Below are 23,181 nucleotides of genomic sequence, written 5' to 3'. Positions count from 1 at the left end.
TATTGTGACATGGGTTTGCTTTTATTTTTATTTTATATCATAATCAACCCTACTGAAACTTTACAATACAGTTTGTTCTTTTCCCTTTTTGGAGGCTCTGTGTTTATATGAGTTCAAGTTTTTTTTTTTAGAACTTTATTGATTTCCAAAATATAAGTAAAATACAAAAGATAGAATACAGAAAAGAAAGTATAGAAAGTGACTTCCAACCTTCTCCAACACAGATATAAAAGAATATTATACAAATGTAATCTCTTACATTAATTAAACCTTTAGTAGCATTATTTCTATAAAATCAAACCATTTAATCGTCGAAACCCAAAACCAAAGCTTCATTTTTTTCAGATACAAGCAAATAGTCCAAAAGAGGTTTCCAAGTAGAAACAAATCCAGACAAGGTATTTTCCCTTATCAGTTCTGTTAACTTAGCCATTTGTGCCAGTTCCATTAATTTAACCATCCATTCTTCCATTGTGGAGATTTGTGGATCTTTCCATCTTTGTGCCTATAAAAGTCTTGCTGCTGTTATCATGTGTAGAAGCAAAGTCCCATGCTGCTTCTCAAGCTGCTTCTCCATCAAACCCAAGAGAAACAGTTCTGGTTTCAACCGTGTATCCACTTTAAGAATCTTTTGGATTCTTAAATATTTGGTCACATATTCAAATATGTCAAATATTTGGGCACATATTTGGTCCCAGAATTTCTTGGCCTTTTCACAAGACCACCAGAGATGATAAAAAGTTCCTTCACCAAGAGAACATTTCCAACAAACATTTGTTACCCCATTATACTTTTTTGACAACTTACCAGGTGTTAAATACCAACGATACATCATTTTATAAAAATTCTCTTTCAAATTATAATTCAAAGTAAATTTCAAACCTTTGTTCCACATGTTCTCCCATTGTTCCAACATACTATATCCAAAATTCTTAGCCCATTTAATCATACAGTCTTTGACATGTTCATCTTCTAAATTCATTTGTAACAACATCTTCAACGTCTGTGTAATAACATGTTCATCATCATACATAGTTCCATTTCAAACTGTGCTCTTTCATTAAAAAATTATAAATCTTTTTATCTACCTTAAATTGTTCTGACAGTTGGACGAATGTAAACCAATGACAAGTATGACCTTCCAATTCTAATTGTTCTCTTGTTTTAAGCTTGGGTTCACCCTCCTCAAAGTTCAACAAATCTTTATATCTCAACCAGCTTGGTTTCCCCACATTTTCTCTTCTAACAAAGGCTTCTTGAGGTGACAGCCACAATGGCACATTAGGAGACAATCTTGCTTTATATTTATTCCAAACCCTCAGTATGGCATGCCTAACAAAATGATTTTTAAAATCTTTATTAACTTTATCATACCACAAATAGGCATGCCATCCAAATCTCAGATCGTATCCTTCAAGGTCCAATAACTTCTTGTTCTTCAAAGTCACCAAGTTTGATTTTTTAATTGTAACTACTCTTCTTCCTATGGTAAAACTCTTTGGTGTATATGATATCCAGTCCCATGTAGTATTGCTAACTGCATTCAGCTGAACAAGCTACAGTCCTCTTAGGATCATCCTGGTCTTCATGAGGTATTGGAGAATGGAGGGGTGAGATTGAACATGCTCATCCCCTTCCTCTTGCAGACAAATACTGTAGAGAGCTTGGTTGCCAAAGCAGGGCTGATAAAATGAATACGTTATTCAGATCATAAACTTAAATTTGGATTCTTATTTTTTTTAAATAAAAGATCATTAATAAAATAATTTCTCCCATGGGGAAAAAAAAACTATGACCTCCACTTGCAGTCTAAGTGAATGTGCTGTAACATGTTGGGGACATTTCTGCTGTCACTGGTTAGCACAAATATACCTGCTTATAGCTAATGGCTCCCCTTTCTTCAAATTAGGGCTATTAGCAATCCACCCCTTGGTGGTTTTATATACAGTTAAGAGTACCATCTAAATAAAAAGACGAAGTATACTTAAGCTAACCAGAGAGGTAGCAAGGGTGAGAATTATAAAAGGGTTGACAACAGATGCAGACTGCCTGTCCTTCATGAAACAGGCAGATATCTATCCACTCCTCAGCAGAGACAAAGCAGAGAAAAGAGAAGAGTTTTGCTGCTCCAGAGTTGCATATATAAAAGCATTTCCCTGGATTTCTTGTGTTACAATTTTTAATTTCCTCCTGATAAATACTGTTAACCAGAGCTCTTAGATTTTTGTTCCCTGTGTTGTTTCCAGTCCTGATCACAAGGAGTAAAGTCTGATCACTTACTAAAGTTGATGTAAAGTAAGCCATGGTATGCCTGTATTCTCTAGTTAGCTCCAGACCAAAATACCAAAATACTGTTTGCTCTGTATGGATAACATAATTGTAAATAAATGGTGGATTACTAGCATCATGACTGAGGTATCAGTAGTCAAACACAAGTCAGCTAATCAGCCTCTGTGGTTAAGTATAACATGTGAACACGGTCACTGAATTAGCTATCAAATAAGGGGATTTTAATATTTTATTTCACAGAAATGGCTCTGCTTAGCTTCATCACCAGCTTTTGGTGTTTGAAAATTCTGGCCATTATTCTGACATAAAAGTAAAATGTGCAAAGATATCAATTAGATATGATTATTCCTCATGAAGTGGAAGTTTTCTGACTTTCATGACATTGTGGTGCCCATCACCCCCCTAAGATAAGATAAGATAAGATAAGATAAAGGTAGAGATAAGGGGGCTGCCATTCTCAATATACTTGGAAGAAGATTATTTTGCAATTGTCAGAGGTTACTCAGACATAATTAGCAGTGTGGAGCACCAGAAGTTTGGGCCAGTAGGAGGAGGATCAGCTCCTTGTCAGATGGATTCTAGCTCTTAGTTTTTCCTTCTTTTTTCTCTCTAAGTGCGTAAGAGGATATTCCTGAATCTGGGGACTTGTACAGAGAGGAATAGAGATTCAAATTATATAGTGTAACTCAGGAGAAGAATTTACTGCCAACAAGTGTTATCCTTCTTGATCAGTGTAGCTATTTAATTTTGGAGTTCACAACCAATACATAGGAAGACCTGAGCCAATCCTTTTTGCCTGGAGCTGTAATCTGTAAATGATATGGCCAATTTATTTTAAAAAAATCAAAACAGAAAATGTGTTCAGCCTAGTAAATGATTCTTTGCTTAAGCAGAAAATGTCAGATTTGTTCCCTCAACAAACTCTCAGGACTTCATGGCAATTTGTAAGAAACACTCTCCCAAAACAGCCATCCCCTGGAGTGAAATTGGTGGATCACACCAGACCATTATGCTGAGAATAAAAAGGGATCAATGTGGCATCACAATACAGAGGAGGAAAGAAAAGAAGAAAGAAAGAAAGAATGAATGAATGAGAGAGAGAGAGAAAGAATATTTAGAAAAGTGCCATGTTAATATTTAAACAAGCAATTTAACAATGGATCATGTTCACAGTTGTTTTCCAACTCTTTCGTCTGTTGACTTTTCTCTGAATTTCTTTGCCACCTTCAGGCATTGCTAGTAACTGCTGGGGAAGCAGGAGATTTGAGCATGGCTGCCCATTTGCTAGCATTGTGTGATGATCTCCTATTTCTTTATGAGAAGCACGTATTCCAGGGACTTCAATCTGCAGGATCAGGTTGCCACATTCACACACAATCTCATTTTATATAATTCAGTATAAAAACTTAACAACCACAACGGTTGCTCCTCTCAGACATGAAAAGCACATCTGCACTAGGTATTATTACTCCCTTTGTTATTTTTGTCAGCTACATGTGGGCCTATATCTCTTGTGAGAAAGAACTTATTGAATGTATTCTGTGACTTACTTAAATAGGCAAATGCTGTTCTGTTTTCATTAACATTTCAGTTCCAACATACTTATTAAGAAGGAGGTCTTATTGAAATAGATATCTCTTGCTCCTGATTTAGTACGCTTAGATTCATGTCAAAATGTATTTTAAAGATGAAATAAAACAGAAGGAAGGGAAATGTTATGTTTTAGGTTGTAGTTCAATCTGATCATTAATTATGCATATAATATGTCTAGAAGTTGTAACACATATGATAATCCAATTATTTGGGGACAAATTATTTAGTACTTAATTCTAGACAAATAAGAACAGCAGGTAATTTGTGCTACTTATGCCTGGAAGCTTGATTTTATTGAAAAAAGAGCAATTTTCTTGTTTCTCCTGCATACATCAAGCAGTTAATAAAATAATATATTTTTTAAACCAGGGTTAAGTTTCCTAAGTACTTATAGTTAAACTTAACTCTGGGTTCATACACAGCTAAAAAAAATCAATCAGGGGGAAGTCAACAACATCAGAATGGAAGGCCCAACAGGGCAATCAAAAAAACATCAAAAGGGGCAGTGCATGAGACATGCATTAAAAAGGGGTGGGGCTTCAATTGCCTGGTGACACCCACCATTTTGACAGCATTGACTACCACTGCTCCCCGCCCCATGCCCCTGATTATAAGTAGTTGAAAATGGAAGCCAAAGCTTCTGATCTCTTCTATGTGACACGGGAGAATGGAGGGGATACAGTATATCACTCTGGAAACTCATCTTGGGATGCAAGACTATAGTTACGTGTGAACAGCTGCTTTCTGTGTATGCATGTGAATGCACCATGTAAGCGGATGTTTGCTTGCCTGCTTTTTATTTCTTAAAAACACACGGGTGCACAAAAGTGGCACATTGGGTTGAGGAGCACTGTTGTTATTGGATTGTTTTCCTGTTTTTCTCTTGTATACGGGCTTGTCAGAGTCAATATGATTGGAGCAGCATCTAAGTTGGAGTAAGTAAGTAAATAAATACTGGTTTCTAAAAGGGTTACACACCATACACTTGAGAATGTTTTGACAACATTTCCCATTGGGTATATTTAAAGCCATTGGTATATATGGATGGTCTGAAATAGCAGACAACAGAAAACATATAGCTATTGACTGGTTGTCATTACTCTTGAGAGCATGTCATGCTTGAAGTTTTTTTTTCTGTCAAGCCAACATCCATTCTCTTCCTTCTTTTATTTTTGGCACTTATTTTTTTTCTTTTCTTTCTTGTTCTGTTCTTATCTTACCCATCTGCTTTGAAAATACTGTTCCCGTTTATCTCCCTCTTTTGTTTCTCCTTAATTTTATTTCAGGCAAACATTAATATTACAGATTTTAAATATGGTGAAAAAATACACTTATTATATGTCAGGCCAGTTCTGGTATTTCAGTGGGAAGAATATTTTAAAGCTTGTGCCTGTTGCTTTAACATATTTAGATGACCACTCCTTATCTTGTTTTGTAACATGGTCGACAATTGCAAATGATATTTTGTTGCTCCTTTTGACTTTGAGTGAGTCCAGATTCATTTTTCTGAAGTGTCACTGTTAATGTTGTTATTAGCCTTTTCTCAGTTTTTTCTCCTGTTGAACTTATTCAACGAAGACTGGAAAGTAATCCCCGATAGTTGAGTAAGGTAGCATCAAGTTCAGCCCCGTGCCTCTCATTTTTACACTTATCCCTAGCATTTATATCACACTTCTATTCCCACCCCAGAGATTCAGAACAGTCTACCTATTTCTACCTATTCATCCATTTATTATCACAGCATTATCACAGCATGCCTATAAAGTAGGTTTAGGTTGATAAATAATGTATGGCCTAAGATTATCCAGTGAGCTTTGTAGCTAAATGAAGAGTTACTCAGTGCTGCCAGTTCAATCTGAACCTTGATAGTTCAACTTTCCATCAGCTGAATCATGCTGAATCTTGAGTTTGTTCTGCAGAAGCCATTGTTTACAGTCACCTTGTTTCCACTGAACCTAGTTAAAATTGGTCATTTTTTTGTTGGTAATGCAACAAGTTCTAGTTAATAAAAAATGAAAGTGGATGCTTCCTAACTCTGGATTTGGAGGGGAGAGTGTGTGAATTGAAGGCTGTTGGGGTTTTTTTTTTAGTACTAAACTGTGGTCCAGCCTTAATGAATGAACCAGTTATCAATATCTATTTGTGCAGGGCAACATTCCCACTAATTCCATATGTTTCTAGGTTAAAATGGTTTGACAATGTTATAGCATGTTTCCTAGTATACTGATATATAATAGAACTACTCTGCAATTTCTTCCCAGGTTTGTGGAGAAAAGCAGCGGTTTGAAAAGTTGATGGAACATTTTCGAAATGAAGACAATAATATAGATTTCATGGTAGGTGTGTGCATATATTTCACTTACAAATGTGTGACTTCTCCCTCAGCTTTCATATTCTGTGCCATATTCCCATCTCATCCCCAGTTCATTTTTGGAGAGGGGAGGACAAATCCTAATGCACAATTGGTTTTTAATACCACTTATGAACCTGCTAACAATAGAGCTGTAACTAAATGGACCTAAAAACAGGGGATGGGGAGGACCATTTGGAGTAGAAGATATTTTAAATTTCATTTTTAAATCATAAGCATATTTTACATTTCTTTCCATTTGGCTCTATTGAGTCTCCAAAATTGGATATTCCAGTTCTTTATTCCACAATTCAGATGTATAACTAACATTAAATTTCATTTTACTTTTTACATTTTTAAGGGGCCCCATAAATTCAAAATTATATTTTAAATGAAAAATGAATGTTCTTCCATCACACTTCAAAAAATATTAAGCATACCTACATACCGGTATTTGTCTTAGACCAAGCATCTGGCCAACCTTTTCTGAACTAAGCAGTATCATGCTGTTAATACTTGGAGGGGAGACCTCAAGGGAATAGGAAGACTGTAAGCTAGATTGGAAGGATGAAAAAACATCCCAGAAGAATATTGCTGCTAAGGAAACTGCATAGACAAGTCCATAAAGTCACCAGGAGTTGAAATCAACTTGAAGGAGACTTGACGTTATCTTAGAGTTGGATTAAACTTCAGAACTTACTCAATGGTCTACTGGGATGTTCCCTTGCCTTCGTTTGTAACAGCTGGTGGGAAATTGAGAACAATGAGATCTGAGTAGTTACATGTCTCCCAGCAGTATAGTGCATACAGTAGGACTAGGAGAAAAATCCTGCCATTCTTTAGGGCAGCACATTATGCTGTTACTTGCAAACTAATAGACATGCCTTAAACTACTGTTGAGATGTACAGTATTTTTACAACATATAAGGGAATAAGGATATTGGTATGACTTAGGATAGAATTAGCATCCTTTGTTTCTATCAATTTCTCTCCCCTTCCTTGCTGTGATTAAATACGATGATTTTGTGGATGGCATAGTTGAGAATTAATGGCACATGTTTGGATAGATCACTTAGGACTGCTGCCGTTTGATCTAAACTAAATCCACATGTAGGTATGAAGCACTCATGCTGTATGTCAGAAGGATTGGGGAAGGAACTGAGCTTTGTGTGATGACCTCCTGAGCCCACTTTCATTATGGGACCATTTTGGTTTCTAATTTTTGCTGGTTGTTCCTTCAAAGAACAGAAACTGTACTTTGGCAGAAAAAATGGTGGGGAGATGATCCAGCAAGGTTCTGTGATACCCTCTGAACTTGAGCAATTAGAGTGGTATGTCAGTGGAACAATCTCTTTAAACTCTTTTTAGCCCAACATGAATCCTGGACAGTTCTTTTCATAACATGAGGAACAGAAGGAGGATTTGAAAAGACCCAGCTGTTCTTGGCAAGCCAGCAAGGAGTGCTTTTAAAACACTCCAGATACTTTGCTTCAGTAGGCAACAGCTCCTGCTCCTTACTGAGGTGCATGATTAGTGTGGAAATCAGGATTTGTCCCCCTCAAAGCAGCCACTTACTTGCTCCAGATCATTCTTTCTTGCTACACTGATTTGTATTAAGTCAGGTTTCAGATTTGCAGCTGGAGCTAGCAGAGTGAAATGGAAGCTTGATGATAGGAAGTTTAAAGATTTGTCATTGCCTAGTGTATCAAGAAAAGTAACATCCTGATTTACAGAAACTTCTAAATTACTCTGTCATCTTTCCCTCCCAATCCTCTCTACCGTTATCCTATAGTTAGAGAAGTAGAAAGAAGTTTCTTCTGTGATTTTTACCTCAGGGCTGTGCTTGTTTTGGACACTGCTGTCCTGCTTAACTGAATATATTTAGGTTGAAGCTCCTGAGGTTTAGAACTTTGAATTATTCATGTGAGTATTATAGTTATCATTCGTTCAATACTACCGCAGAATTACAAAGCGCACACAGTCCTTGGTGAAATGCAACAAGCCAGATTAATGGACATCAAGAAGACTGTTGCAGTTCTGTGCTCACTTACTGGGAATATGCCCCATTGAATACATTTCCATGGGACTTACTGAGTTGGGTTGATTGGGTTTGCTCAGGAGTCCACTTTCCCACTTGGAAGTAGGGCTGTACACTGATCCCAACTGGAAGAGCAAAATGTCATTTGGGAAGTATGTGGGTTGTGTGTAGCACTTGCCAGGAAGTCCTTAGACCAAAAGAGTCTTTTCCAGGGATCAGGTAGCTTGGAATCTGGATCAGGGTACAGCTTAGACAATTTCTGCAAAGATGCTCTAACTGCATTTGTTATAATTCTGCTTTTCTCCATCCCTGCCTAACTCTCAGGCATAAACTTGAGACCGTGGTAAGTTCCAAGAGGTATCAGCTTTCTGAGACCATTTTCTCTCTTGCAGGTGGCGTGCATGCAGTTCATCAACATAGTAGTACACTCAGTAGAAGATATGAATTTCAGAGTTCATCTCCAGTATGAATTTACAAAGCTAGGCCTTGATGAATATCTGGATGTGAGTACACCCTGCTTTGAATTATCAGTGTCTTCTAGGAATGGGGTCCATTATGATATTTGAGAATATTTAAAAGTTGTTCTTGAAGGTGACCACACAGAGAAAGAATTTCCACTTCCCACATTAAAAGGAATCACAGGGAGCTCTGTGTTTTTACTTCACATTATTTTCAGCAATTGCTTGCCAAGTATTGACCATTCTTAAACACAATCATACTACAAAAATAATCCAATAAACACAAACAAATCTTAAAATCACATATCACACTTTCCTGTTCTGCTCTTACAAAGGGTGGAGGATGGAGTCTTAAATAGATGTTTAAGTTTTTGCATTAGTTTTCTTCTATAGCAGTGTTTCTCAACCTTAGCAACTATAAGATGTGTGGACTTCAACTCCCAGAATTCCCCAGACAGCCATGCTGTCTGGGGAATTCTGGAAGTTGAAGTCCACACATCTTAAAGTTGCTAAGGTTGAGAAACACTACTCGATAGGATTGACCTTTGTATATGCAAATTATACCTTATATTTTATCAGGTGCTTCTTCAGCAGCCTTTCCTTAGAAACAGCACTGTTTAAAAAGCAGTTACAGGGCTAGACAAGCTACATGGTTTCTCCTTCTGCAAAAATCATCATCATGGACTCCCTATTTACAGCTGTTCCTTTATCACTGATGCCGTGATATGGCTTCAGGCCCTATTTATCACTCATCTAGGTAACTGGTGCTCTTTTTCATGCATTGAATGTTCAGTGTTTCTACCCTATCTGCAAACTTGGAAGTGGGCCTGTGTGCATGTGATAAGGCCACCCATTTACAGTCCCAAGAGAAGTGAACGAAACCATATGTTGTACACACTTCTGTTGCAGACAACTTTGTATTACATGCATTTCCTCTTCACTGATTGCTGCTGGTACAGCTGGGTACATTTCTAGAGTAATGGTAGTTCCCCATGCCTCTTCTGCTAATCCTTTTTCAGAACAAAGAGTTAGAAGGTGCTCAGGCATTGTCCTCTGAGCATTTTAATCACTGTTGTCCCCATGGTTGAGCTGCAGAACTCATAGCTGGTAACTGCCTTCTTGGCAGCAGTGATTTAGAAGCAGTTGTAATAGCAGTAGGATGAGCAAATGATGATATGGATGTGACTGAGAAACTAGTCAAGAGGAAGACATAACTTCAGAGGCTCATTCATTTGAAAACCACCTAAGTAGAATATACTGATCTTTCCCATTATGTCCTTCACCATTCCTCTCCCCGCTTCACTTGGTTTATCTAATGCTGTATTGTTTATTGTAGTCTTTTGCAATCCAGATTTGCTGGACTTAACTTCTAAACCCTCTGATAACATAAGCTTTGGTGTGCTGGTTAGGAATTTGGGAGTTGGAAGCCTTGCACATCTAGGGAGCATCAACTGACGGTGGCTCACCATGGTTTCAAATGAGGTTATTCTGCCATGCTAGGACATGCTGGTGATTGGACCCTTGGTAGGAAAAGCACCTGTTGTACTTCTGAACTGCAGCTTGGAGAGTGATCAGCGAATCCTTCTTTTTGTTTCTTTAAAGAATGTGGATTGAGGTCTGTGTCTCCCATGTACACCTACATGGTTTTAAATGAATGATTCATCACAGAATGTCTGCATAGTTTATCTAAATGTTTAGTTTTGAGAATTATTTTGGCACAGCAAACTACCCTAAGGCAGCTTGACCTTTGATTTTCAGACGTGGCTTGTGAATGATTAAGATAGGCCGTTCACAATGTACTGTAAAGTGTACAGTCCAGACAAGGGGGGAAATATTCCATCACGTAAAACTATGGGATTCATACTGTAAGCTGTTTCTTTTTTAATCTTGCAGGAAAGAGGATTTGAGAAACTGAGTTCAAACAAACAGCATTGTAGAGGCATAACCATGTGCTGGTTTTGTTGTTATTGTCAGTCTGCAGTAGAAAGTAAACATACACTGAGTGTATGTTTGTGTGTTCGTGTAAACTATATATGTTGTGTATTACAGTATCAGACAAGATTCTGTTTGCTCCCGCCTCCTTGGAACCAAAGCATATGCATTGCCTTCACTGGCCAGGAACATTTAAGCATGTTGTGTAGAAGTTAAGATGCTGGACAAGGACAAGGACTAGGACTGGAGAAACTCACCCTCATCCATGGGAAGTCTTTCTCTCAGCCCTACCTAAGGTGGTTGTTATAAGGGAAAAAGAAATCCCCATGCCTTAAGTTCTTGGAGAAACAGCAGGATACCCATCCAACAAATAAATAAAATTGATGTGCAAGAAATTTAAGCTGATATAAGAGTAGAAGACTCCACAGTGATCAGTCTTCATTGTGGTCTCTGTGCACCATACGTTAGATGTTCCTGCACACCTCTGTAGTTCTGTTTGGAACAATCTACAGCTGACAATCTCGGGCATTTGCATCACTCACGCTCCATCTCACATAGGTAGTCACCCTGTTGTTACTGCCCTGCATTGATCTCCAAGGGCTGAGATAAGTAATGGGAGTCCTTTGAAGAAAGAGCCTCCTCTACTTTGGGTATCCACCCAAGACCATTCAGCTGTAGATGTTCTGATCAGGCGTGGGCAGGCATACAGGAACACCCTAACATGGGAATGCACATTTACAGATAAGCAAACTGTTTTTACCTCTCCTCCCTCCCCCCAAGAGCTACCATGGAATTGTATTTCTACCTGTAGAGTAAGTGGAAACCTGACAGCAGATTAAATCAGAACTGTGAGTTAGTCTGCCAGTATGCAAAAAAGACCAAATTCTTGGCAGTCAATTTATAGATCCACATTTTTTTTAAACTTGTGACCAATTATTTATGGTGCTTCTGGGATTATTTATTTATTTGGTTGGTTGAACATCATGTTAGAATACAAGTTGGGGATAAATAAAACCTTTCTTCATTCTCCTCCCACCACTTCCCACATCTCCCAGGTTTGCTTCAAAGGCTCCTTTGGAGGGGTAACAGAAATCTGTAAGCATCTCTTACACCTGTTAGGAATTAGCTGGCAATGACTACATCTAAGCTTTTATGTCCCGTTTCTTCATCTGAAATGGTTCTTATTTTTCTTTTCCTCTTGTATCAGTTCTGAGGAACTTGTAGCATGAAACGAAAACAATTTTTGCTGCTTAAGCGGTCAGCTCCTCTTGCTGTGTTTTGGCTTTTTGCCGTTATATAAAATAGTAAGAGGTACTACCACATACTATGATAAGAATATTTATGTTATATAATATAATATGTTCCTTCTGATGCTAAATTCCTGCACAACTTTTTTTGTTTCTTTAAAAAATGGAGGATCTAATGGTGAACCCATTTGAGTGACTCAAATTCCAAGATACAGTATTTTTAACCCTAGGTAGGTTTTGTTTAATGGAATACTTTTGCCACATTGCAATATAGGGATTTTCAGAATGAATTACATGACACCCTCTCTGAGTCAAAGAAAGGAAATTGCTTGGACTTTACCACACATAACTTCCCAGTGTAACTTTGCACACTTAAATGGAGAGCAGTTCACATTGAATTTGTTTTTGAGTTAACATACTGTACATTAAGTTGAGCTGTAGGACAATTGCCATAGGAAAGATAAGTGCAAATCCCCTTGATTGTCTGTATGATGCTTCTAAGTTCACAGTGGCCAGCAGATTTTTCTCCAGACAGAATTTTTCAATAGAGGAGGGAGGGCAAAAAGAGGAGAGAGGGTGCTATGGCTAGCTGTGTTCTTTGGATTGCAAAAATCCCCCCAAATTAATGTCTACCCGTAGTCCTCATGTGATGGATTCAAGGTGAGTGATCCCATCTAGCAGTAAGTCCCTTAGCTGAGATGGGCGGCTATAGAAATAAAATAAATGAATGAATGAATTTTAAAAAGCGCCTGTTTATAATTTTATATCCCATCAAACCTGTCCAATTAAGTCATCTATATCGCTTTTTTTAAATATTGACTGAAATGCACAAACTGGGATCAAAATCACCCCTATTTACCTTCCAGACACTAGGAGCTCTGCTAAGTGGAAATTCTTAGAAAGCAACATGTTATGTGGCAGATCCTTAATGAATTGGGCAAATATTCTTCATTTTTACTAAAAGGAGTTGGGTGGGGAATGGCACAGATTTTTAGGAGAAAAGAGGTATCAGATCAGGCTCTCAGAGTAGTCCCCCTTCTCACACTGTAGTCTGCAATGCATGATTTACAGCAGAGATGGGGGCAGCAGACACTTTGGACAAACTTTTGTGGATGCTCCCCCCAACTGTTTCTGAAGATGGGGTGTGGGCACGCCTATTCACAAAATAGCTGCCAGTTTTCTAAGAGTGCTGCAGTGTTCCTTGTTTTTTTTTAAATACAGTTTTTATTACAGATTTTTTGAAAGGATGAACACTAATATGCACTAATATAAAGTAAGAGAAAGAAATCAAAGAGAAAGAAATCAAAGAGAAAGCTAAAAGTGCAAGAAAGGGGAAAAAAGGTAAAGCATAGAAAAGAAAGAAAAAAGATACAAAGAAGTAGCTTCCAATCTTCTTTACAGCAGTTACAAGTACAATTATAAATATACCTCTTACTCTGTGGTCACAATATAATTCTCTTCTTTCTATAATCTATCCTGTCTAATCATCAAAACCAAAAATCATAAGTTCATTTTTTTCTGCTTTATGCAAAAAGTCCATAAGGAGTTTCCAGTCAGATATAAACATAGATAATTGACTTTTCTCTGATCAAAGAAGTCAATTTTACCTTCAGGCCTCACTGCCACCACCAGCTCCAGCCTTGCTGCTGCTCCACTAGCCACTTAAAGCTAACCATTAGCCATGATGATTTTTTTTTTTTAATATATCAATGTGGCCCTTCCCCAGCATAAGTTGTGCAGGCCTGGCATGAACCCATGTTGGAAAAGGTCTTCTGATACCCCCAACACTATCCATGATTGTGATACTTCAGAGGTTTCTCTGCAGATCTTTACGCAAGAGGGGAAGGAAACAAGTGGATGCTTTAAATCTCCTTTTTCCAGTTTAATGTTTTCTAGTGCTCAGTGAGCTGGGATGATAGAATCTGTAGGCTTGGTACATCTGCTGGGAAGAACTGGGATGGGGAAGCAGTCTATTTTGCTCCTGGGCATTATTTTCCTTAAAGAAAGACCTCTGTTGAATTCTAGGAACTTGATGTGTTTCTATACCTCTGGGCAGGAATCCAGATACCCGAATGACTACTAGAAGAAGCAGGATTTATCTTTCAGTATCTCCTCCCCTTTTCAAATGGACCTTTGGAGACAGTCTCTCAATTTAATATACAGATGCTATTTTATATTCAGTTTAAGTCCTAGAGTTATTAGGATAGAAATGGGATAGAACTTCCATACTAAGTAAATGGGATAGAAATTCCATACTAAATAAGTAAAGTAAATGCATTTGATTAATTACATCAACATTATTTAGCAATATGTGGCAATGTTCAGAAGCTTGATGGTCCCATATTCATTTGATAGCTTTCTTATTCATTGACTAATTTGCTGTTGGCCTTCCAGAAGCTGAAACACACTGAAAGTGATAAGCTGCAGGTGCAAATACAGGCTTACCTGGACAATGTCTTTGATGTGGGAGCTTTGCTTGAAGATGCTGAGACCAAGAATGCTGCCTTGGAGAGAGTTGAGGAACTGGAAGAAAATATATCTCACGTTAGTATCAATTCCAAAACTTTAAATATATTTATTATGGGGATTTGTGGATTTGTGAAAAACGCTGCAGATCTTTTCTTTTTTTTTAAAAAAGGAAAAAATATAGAAAATATATTTTATGAGAACGATTGGCTCTAAACATTAGGCTGTGATTACAAATGTACTTTTTATTCTGTACACCTGTTTCTCCTGATAAAACATCTTTGCCTCCTTCGTTTTAATTATTGCTTCTTTGGTAAGAAAAATAACTGGAAAAAAAACTAAACTGCAGCAAAGGCAATTTTACCCCGGACAGTTGGCTTCCACTTCATTTAAATGACAGTTTTCATCTAATGTTCCCTGCGATTTTTCATGCAGTGCATGGTTGAACTGTTGAATGTGGTTATAGAAGATATAATGATGATTGGAAACCCTTGCAACAATATTAGACAAAATTAGGGAGGATAAGTGTATCATTGGCCAATAAAATCAATATATTCCCTCTATTATCAAAAATAACATTGCCTCAAATCCCAGTGCTTGTGGAATACAGGTAGATGGCAGCTATTTCACCAGACCCTGGCCAGTGTGAAAGTAGAACCATATAGATCTTTGGTCTGATTCAGCATGTCTCTTACCTTCTCGTGATGGTGGAATGGGAAAGGGGCAATATTTGGCAATTCCTCCTTTTCCCAAATAGTTAACAATTCTACAGTTTCCTATTACCCATTAAAACCTGTTTCATATATTATATGAATCCTTCTCTTACTAGGTCATTGATTCAAATAGCTCTGGTGTATTCAATTTTACAATCCCCAGTGGAATCACTCGGAAGCATAACTGTACCAGCAAAGCTGTTATCCTGTAACTTGTTTCCACTCCCCACTAATTGAATATAAATCCATAGTTATAGAGAACATGCCCAACTATTTCATAGCTTAGAAGTATGCACACAAATCCCTTAACCCCAGATATTCAGCAAGAATTTGTAAAACAGGGCCAGAATAAAGGGATATGGTTTACACATTTGACTTTGTTCAGCAATAGAGATTATTCTGTAATAGAATGGATGGATTTGAACTTTATTATTTGGTCAAGGCTCAAGGGTAACATGGTAACTCAGAAAATATGAGCAGAGCACCACTTAATCACCATCATATAGATATTTTTTGTAGCTTTTCAGAGCAGTAAAATCATTTCAGTTTGTGATTTATGGATCAGCACATTGCTGGAAACAACAGTTATATAAATCTGATTCCATTGCAGCAGTGACACAACCAGTACACATGCAGTGATACAGACCAAGAAGCCACAGAAAACATTTGCTTCCCCTTGCCTGGAAGCTCTTACTGATTCCAAACAAGGCAGGAGGCAGAAGCCAACTCCAAACCACAGCTTCATATCCTCGCTTAGTTCAAAGCAATTGACTATCCATATTTGTTTGAGCATAGCACAAAACTGTGGCTGTGTCATCTTAGGTTTGTGTCTGCAGTTGTCCAAAGAGTACAAAAATGGCAGTACAGTGACTGTGCTGATGCTGCAGAATGAGTCCATGGAAAATTAAATTGAATGCTTATAGTCTATGGTATAATAAAAGTAAATCAATTTCTGTAGTAAATGTGCAGTTTGCTTCATTCATAGTGTTCTCCTTGTTACAGAATAAATGTAGCTGAAATCTAGTCCTTACACTAAGGATGTTATTTTAAGAAATTGAACCGTTTATATCTTTCAGAGCAGAAATCATCTCAATATAGCTTTCAGACACAACAAATATATTAATCAAAGCACAATATTAAAAAAAAAATCTTTAAACTAATTAAAAAAGAGCAGTAATCACTTCTTTCCTCTGGCCTATGAGGTTTTCTGGGAATTTGAACTCAGAACTCAAAACAAAATCATACCAAGGGCATCCTAAAGTGATGCTGGATCTTCAGCCTCTCTACCATAGATGACCAATTGATCAGTTAATCTAAGTACTGAAATTCAGTAGGCTATAATTAAACAGTTTTGGCACCAACTCCAAGATGTCAAATCAAATCAAGTTTATTAGAGCCCTAAGATAGATACAGTCAAGATATCTAGTAATAATACCAAGATACTGTTCCAGAATTGCTGGGGGAGGAAAGGAGATCTGCAGCCCAAGAAGGGAATTAGCTGTTCTTCCAAGAGAAATGGTAACTTTTCAGAAACAGAAGGAGATACATTTTCCTAATAAATGTATCCACATCCTAAGTAATGTATGATGAATCTATAGGCCCTGGTAGAGTTTTGGATCTTTCTTTTTTTGATCTAACTCAAAACATTTGTTCTCAAATGTGCTGCCCAAAAAAGATAACCAGGAACTTGCAATTACTGTGAGGACTTAGGAAGATGTGTCGTATCAGATCAAACTACTTGTCATCTAGCCCAGTTATGGCTGCTGTGAATAGAAGTGGCTTTCAGGCAGGGAGAGGTTGTCTTACTTCTTTGTGAGATTTCTTACCAACTAATCACTCACTCTAATAATATCTAGTTATCAGAAAAACTTCAAGACACAGAAAATGAAGCTATGGCAAAGATTGTGGAACTGGAAAAACAACTTATGCAAAGAAACAAAGAACTGGATGTTGTTCGAGTAAGTTTTCTAAAAGTTCAGATTTCAGTGTTAAATAGCTCGTCAGACTTTGCTTCTAGATGCAACTTCGTAACTCTAATTGCTTATAGTTGAACGTTATTGTACTTGCATGCTATAGGAGCTGTGAATTTCCAAGTCATGCATGTATTATGCCATTAAAGATCTAGATCTCTTTATTCTTTTGTCTAAGCATATCTATCTGCCATTTTGCAATTGCTAATATGTAGAAGATATACATATGTCTGTGCCTCTTTGTATGATTGTAATTTGTAATTCCAAGGAGTATATAAAGGTCGTCTTTCATGTCTGTCAGCTTATTAACAACATGTTCCCCTTTGATCCAGCCACTTTAACGCAGTTGGAGGCTCTATTTTCAAAACAGGAAACTGGGAAATTGTATGTTTGCAGAAGTGCTTTAGAGTTCACATAAATCCCTTTGGATCTCAGCTCTGGGTTTCTGTGTTGTCCATTGGGTATGCTTGTTCTCTAGATCCTAGATGGCTTCATTTAATTAAATACAGAACATATTCAAATGATATGTGGATGCTTCCCATTTGTTTGAAGTGTATAGGCATATCTAAAGGAATGGGAGAAGAGGCAGAAACCTTATACTTCTGCAACAGAAGTTAGGCAGCGTAATTCCCAAAATTTTATGGAAGGTGTGATTTACTTAGCTGAACTAGTTTGCCAGGCAAATTACCTGGGTTTACTTCAGATGAATATGGTCTTCATTATCTTACCTAGGTAGAAACCTTCATCACAATGCATTCCCAGGTAATGACTTTATTGGAAATCCCATGTTTTCCCTGACACTGTTCAGTCTCTCAAATGGAAGTGAATTCTTTTTCTGTGGACTCTTTCCCAGGAAATTTACAAAGATGCAAATACACAAGTTCACACACTAAGAAAAATGGTCAAAGAAAAAGAGGAAGCCATTCAGCGGCAGTCAACACTAGAAAAAAAGATCCATGAACTGGAGAAGCAGGGGTCCATTAAAATTCAGAAGAAAGGAGATGGTGATATCAACATCCTTCCTGTTGGGGTGGCTTCCGGGATGACACCAGCAGGATCAGAAGGTTCAGTGAGCATTTGTGGAGGGTCTGCTGCCAACACAGGGTCCTCAGTTCCGCTTCCACCTCCACCACCGCCTCTGCCACTGATAGTAGCAGAATCAGAAACAGGTAAAACTGGGCTAATTGAAGATTGAATAGAACTTGCCCAACATAAGGTCGTGATGATTGGTTCATTAAACAACATTTAATGACTTCCCCTGGAAGAGACACCATTCTCAGCGAGCTTGCAGTGTTAAAGCTCCTACTTTGAAACAAGTAGGAGTTAAGTGTACCTTACATTAAGTGTACCATGTTCCCTTGCTAACTGTTACTTTCACATAATTTCTTCAAACCTTTAAGGTCTACCTTCAAGCAACTATCTTTAAGAATGAGCTGTTGACTCAGTGAGTTTAGTCTGCCCAGGACTGCATGCACAACTACCATACAGCGGCAGTGGTAATTCCTTTGTGCCACTGTATAGGTAGTGCATTATCCAGTAATAGCATTAAAAAGGAGAGAGGTGACCTTGACCTGAAATGATTGCATTTTCTATATTCTTTAGTTGATCTGTACCAGTGTTTGTTTGAACAGATATTACAGGCCAAATCCACAGGTGTTATTTTTAGGTGGTTCTTCTCTTCTTTCTGAAAATAAATTATAAGCCAGATTTACAAGTGGTGTCGATCTGAATGGGTTAGTCAAGACTGGTAGCATTGGATCTGAGGACTTTTACATTTTGCTGAAGCTAAATTACTTTCAGAGGAGAGGAAGTTGTCTTTTGCCTGTATTCAGTTTGACTTGAGGTTTAAGATGGTCTAGAAAACATGATTTCTTTTGATATTACCAAAATAATTTGGAGGATATGCTCTTTGGACAACATAAGCCAAAAATGCCATTGAATGTCTTCAGCTGCATTTTATTTGTGAATTCTGGAAGTAGTAAGCGCCAGTGCAGTGACACCATCATACAGTTAACATGGATTTAGCATAAAACAAAGCACTGCCTCCCACTCCTTCTTGTGCTGTTTTCAGAAAGCTGAAAACGGGAGCCCTTTTCCCTTCTGCTGTTAAAGTTCATTTAACTATGAACATGTGTCTTTCCAGGATGGGAAAGGCAAGCCATTGTGTAGATTAAGTTTGATGTGTTATATTAGCCATTAGGAGATCAATCAAAATAGTATCCATCTGGATACTTTTCCATTTTGTGAACAAAACATAGGAAAACACTCTATCAGGAGTGCCTGCAATTCAGGGAACACCTCCTGTTTCTGTCAATTCTGTTATTTCTTATTTATTTATTTATTTATTAATTAATATATCACATTTATATAACTGCCCATCTCACAGAATGTGACTGGGTGGTACATAATAATAACACATCATAAAAACTGACAATTAAAAAGCATTCTACAATTAAAAACACCACTCACAGTTACCAACAACAGAATAGCAGAGAGAACTATCATGATAGGCAATGCAGCCATCTCACTGATTCACCACTTCCTTGAGATCCCCAAGCCTGATGACACAAACATGTTTTAAGGGGCTTCTGAAAAGACATCAGGAACAGGGCCAGTCTCATCTCGGGGGGAACGTTGTTCCACAGGGCAGGAGCCATGGCAGCAAAGGCCCATCTTCAAGGTCCTGCCAGATATAACTCCTTCACAGACGGGACCTGTAGCATACAGTACCTCTTCTACCAGACCTAATGGGATGGGCAAATGTAATTGGGTGGAGGCGGTCCCTCAGGTAACCTGGCCCCATGCCACAAAGGGCTTTAAAGGTCAAAAACAGCACCTTGAATTGGACCCGGAAGCAAACTGGCAACCAATGCAGCTTGTGGAGCAGAGGTGTAACGTGCTGTTCTAGGGGCACACATAACTGCCCACACTGCCGCATTTTGTACCAGCCAAACCTTCTTAATCCTCTTCAAGGGCAGCCCCACGTAGAACGTGTTGCAATAGTCTCTCTGGGAAGTGACCAGGGTTTGAGTGACTGTGAGGGGGGCCTCCTGGTCCAGGAACAGGAGCAACTGGCACACAACACAAAGCTGTGCAAAGGCCCTCTTAGCCACAACTGCCACCTGCCTTTCAAGCAGGAGTTGTGAGTCCAGGAGGACCCCCAGATTGTGCACCAGGTCTGTTTGGGGCAGTGCAACCCCATCCAGTACCAAAGATGGCACAGTCCCTGAACCAGAGGGCCCCAAAACCCAGAGCCACTCAGTCTTGCCAGGGTTCAGTTGAAACCTGTTGTTCCCCATCCAAACCCCCACAGCCTCCAGGCACCAGGACAGAACATCAACAGCATTGCTTAATCCGCCAGGGGCAGAAAGATATAATTGGGTATCATCAGCGTACTGATGGTGCCGCACCCCGTGGCGGCAGATGATCTCACCCAGCGCTTCAGGTAAATGTTGAAGAAGAGTGGAGAGAGCACCGAACCCTGTGGAATCCCACAAAAATGGGGCTGAGGGTGGGATCTCTTCTCCCCAATCACCAGTGACTGGCGTTGACCCCAGAGAAAGGAGGAGAACCAGCACAATACAGTGCTGCCCACCCCCAATCCCAGGAGCTGTTCCAGAAGGATACCATGGTTGATGGTATTGAAGGTTGCTGAGAGGTCAAGAAGATCAAGAATGGATGCACAACCTCCATCCCGCCCCCGCCAGAGGTCATCTAAAAGTACAACCAATGCCATTTCCACCCCATACCCAGGCCTGAATCCTGACTGAAAGGGGTCCAGGTAACTCACTTCATCCAGAGTACTCTGAAGTTGCTATGTGATTACCTTCTCAACCACCTTCCCCAAAAAGTGGGGGTTAGATACTGGGTGAAAATTTCCAGCATGGTGTGATCCAGTGATGGTTTCTTGAGGAGCGGGCAAACCAATGCTTTCTTAAGGAGTAGAGGAACAGCCCCTTACTCAGTGAAACACTTAATGAAATGTTTTCAAATGCTGTGTGTGTTTTTCATTTCACAGTGCAAAATGGTCCCATGGCAGCACCAATGCCGCCTCCTCCGCCGCCCCCACCCCCACCCCCTCTTCCTGGTCCAGCTGCAGAACCAGTACCAGCTCCCCCTATCCCACCTCCACCATCAGCACCCCCACTTCCAGGGATGGCCTCTCCTACAGTTGTTTTCAACTCAGGATTAACAGGTAAGAGGAACCAGAAAGAATGACTGGTGAGCAAGGTTTTGAGGCTAGAGATGCAATCTTATAGGGTGGGATACAGATCCTAAACCAAAAATTGTCCTCAATGAAGGATTATGATCCCCTTTTCCCTCCAGCACGTCTCAGGCAAGTCTTCTGTGCCATGTTGTAATGCAAATGGCTGCATTTGAAGTGAGGAGGAAATGGGAAAAATTACTTCTGAACTGTCACATGTAGTATAGATCTCAGAAAAACTTTAATGCACCAGGAGGAGGAAAGTCTTATTTTATTTCTGTCTGCCAAAAATGGAAAAATAAGCTCACACATGCTATTAAGCTTAAGCAGCACTATTTTTTTTTAAGTGCCCTAATACAGTTCCATGTTAGAGAATTCCAAAACTTATCTACAAAGGATTCTTCCATGGTGACGATATCAGGATGTTGCCCAATCAACATTCCAGGCTCAATTTCAGAATACGTAAATATTTCTGACCTTAATTAACATTTCAGAAGCTTTTCTGCTATTCGTGATAATAGAAGCACTGTTTTATCTATTCCAGTCCACCCAAGTTATATTGTTGAATTGCCCCATCTGATTCAGATTTTTACCGGAGATCTAGATATTTTATTTATTTATTAATTAATTATTCAAATTTAATTACCGCCCATCTCCCCCAAAAGAGGGACTCTGGGCGGTTAATGTTGTCTTCCCCTTGTCTTTTCTCACTTTGTCTTCTTAAGGGATGTTATTCAAGAGAGACAGGACAGTACTGATTTCATCTTGCAGCCCTCCCATTTTTTTTCCAGCGCTGCTTCTATTATTTATTTCAGCAACAAATCTGTTGAGGAGAAAAAGACAGATTATCTGTGGAGTGCCTTTTGTTTGGGAATGCTATCTATCCATATCCCACTTGCTCTTCAGTGTCATTACAAAAATGTAATGGAAACTTACTATATTGATGATACGATGATAGGTGAAGGGTAAGCTGATTTCCCTGCCAGAAATTTAGTCCTCTAAAAGAAAATTGTGCTTATATTGTTAGAATCAGCAGGGTAGTCTTTAGACTTGAAGCTTACTAACTCACACCCAAATGCTGGTAAGCTAAGCACTTCCAAAGTGATGCTGTTTTTGAATGGAGATAATCAAATAGCTAAATACAGATTGTACAGATTGTAGATTGGGCTGTGAAAAGGTTACATTAGATTGAGAAAACTTTGGTATCCTTTCCTAATACATTTTGAAAACAGACAAATGATTCTTACCTTTTATTATTTCTGTCCGTGCCATTTTCCTCTTAAAGAAAAGTAAAGGTCATAGTAGGATCCAGTTCTTTTCCTTTTTTTCAGACATGCAGCCACATGCTTTATTTTTTAAACTTTTGTTATATTCTTACTTAAGAACAACAATTGGATGCCTCTGTCCCATTGGGATATTAATTTGGCATCACTGGAGCTTCGCCTAGCCAAATCTAAGTTATTTTAGTAAGGGCTCTCTTTCACCTTTCTCTTGAATTTTATCCAACAGCCACACTTGTTTGTCTTCTGATAGTATATCTGCATTTGGCAAGCGAAATTCAGTTTCAGGTTCTCAAAAGGCATCTTACTCTCTGGGCAGCTCTATTCATCCTATTCCAGTTTTTCCCCCCCCCCCAGCTTGCAGGCATTGGCTTGGTTTAATCATTAGTCACAGTCCTCCCTGTAAATCTGTTGACCAGCCATCCTGCTAATGCTATATTGTCTTGCTATAATTAATACAGTTTCTTTGTGTCCAGTGTGACTTGGAAGAGCCTGAAGTGTAACTCAGATTGGCCCATTGAAATCTATTCAGTCCCTGGGGCAAAAGCTCATTAATGTGAAAAGAGCTCCAAGAATTCATAAATGTTGCTGCCTCTTTTAGGCATAGCTGGAACACTTGTATTTTGTATTTGCCTCTGAAC

At 38.7% G+C, this 23,181-nt stretch overlaps 1 protein-coding gene across 6 annotated transcripts in view; it reads left to right on the top strand.

Annotated features, from left to right (window-relative positions):
* The window catches only part of FMNL2 (formin like 2), a 208,735-nt gene that overhangs the window by 161,478 nt on the left and 24,076 nt on the right, over window positions 1-23,181 (top strand). For all 6 annotated transcript variants that reach the window (XR_010068928.1, XM_063318359.1, XM_063318356.1 and 3 more), the window contains exons 10-15: window positions 6,144-6,218; window positions 8,663-8,773; window positions 14,302-14,451; window positions 16,943-17,044; window positions 17,910-18,225; window positions 21,075-21,251. Coding sequence is in view for 5 of the 6 variants with exons in the window: in XM_063318359.1 (XP_063174429.1) it covers window positions 6,144-6,218; window positions 8,663-8,773; window positions 14,302-14,451; window positions 16,943-17,044; window positions 17,910-18,225; window positions 21,075-21,251 (931 nt within the window). In the remaining variant the exon portion in view is untranslated. The remainder of the gene's footprint in view (window positions 1-6,143; window positions 6,219-8,662; window positions 8,774-14,301; window positions 14,452-16,942; window positions 17,045-17,909; window positions 18,226-21,074; window positions 21,252-23,181) is intronic.

Source organism: Candoia aspera, chromosome 1 (genome assembly GCF_035149785.1).
Source record: "Candoia aspera isolate rCanAsp1 chromosome 1, rCanAsp1.hap2, whole genome shotgun sequence".
NCBI lineage: Eukaryota > Metazoa > Chordata > Lepidosauria > Squamata > Boidae > Candoia > Candoia aspera.
Note: the sequence above shows the minus strand (reverse complement) of the source record. Positions and strands in the feature narration are given on the sequence as shown.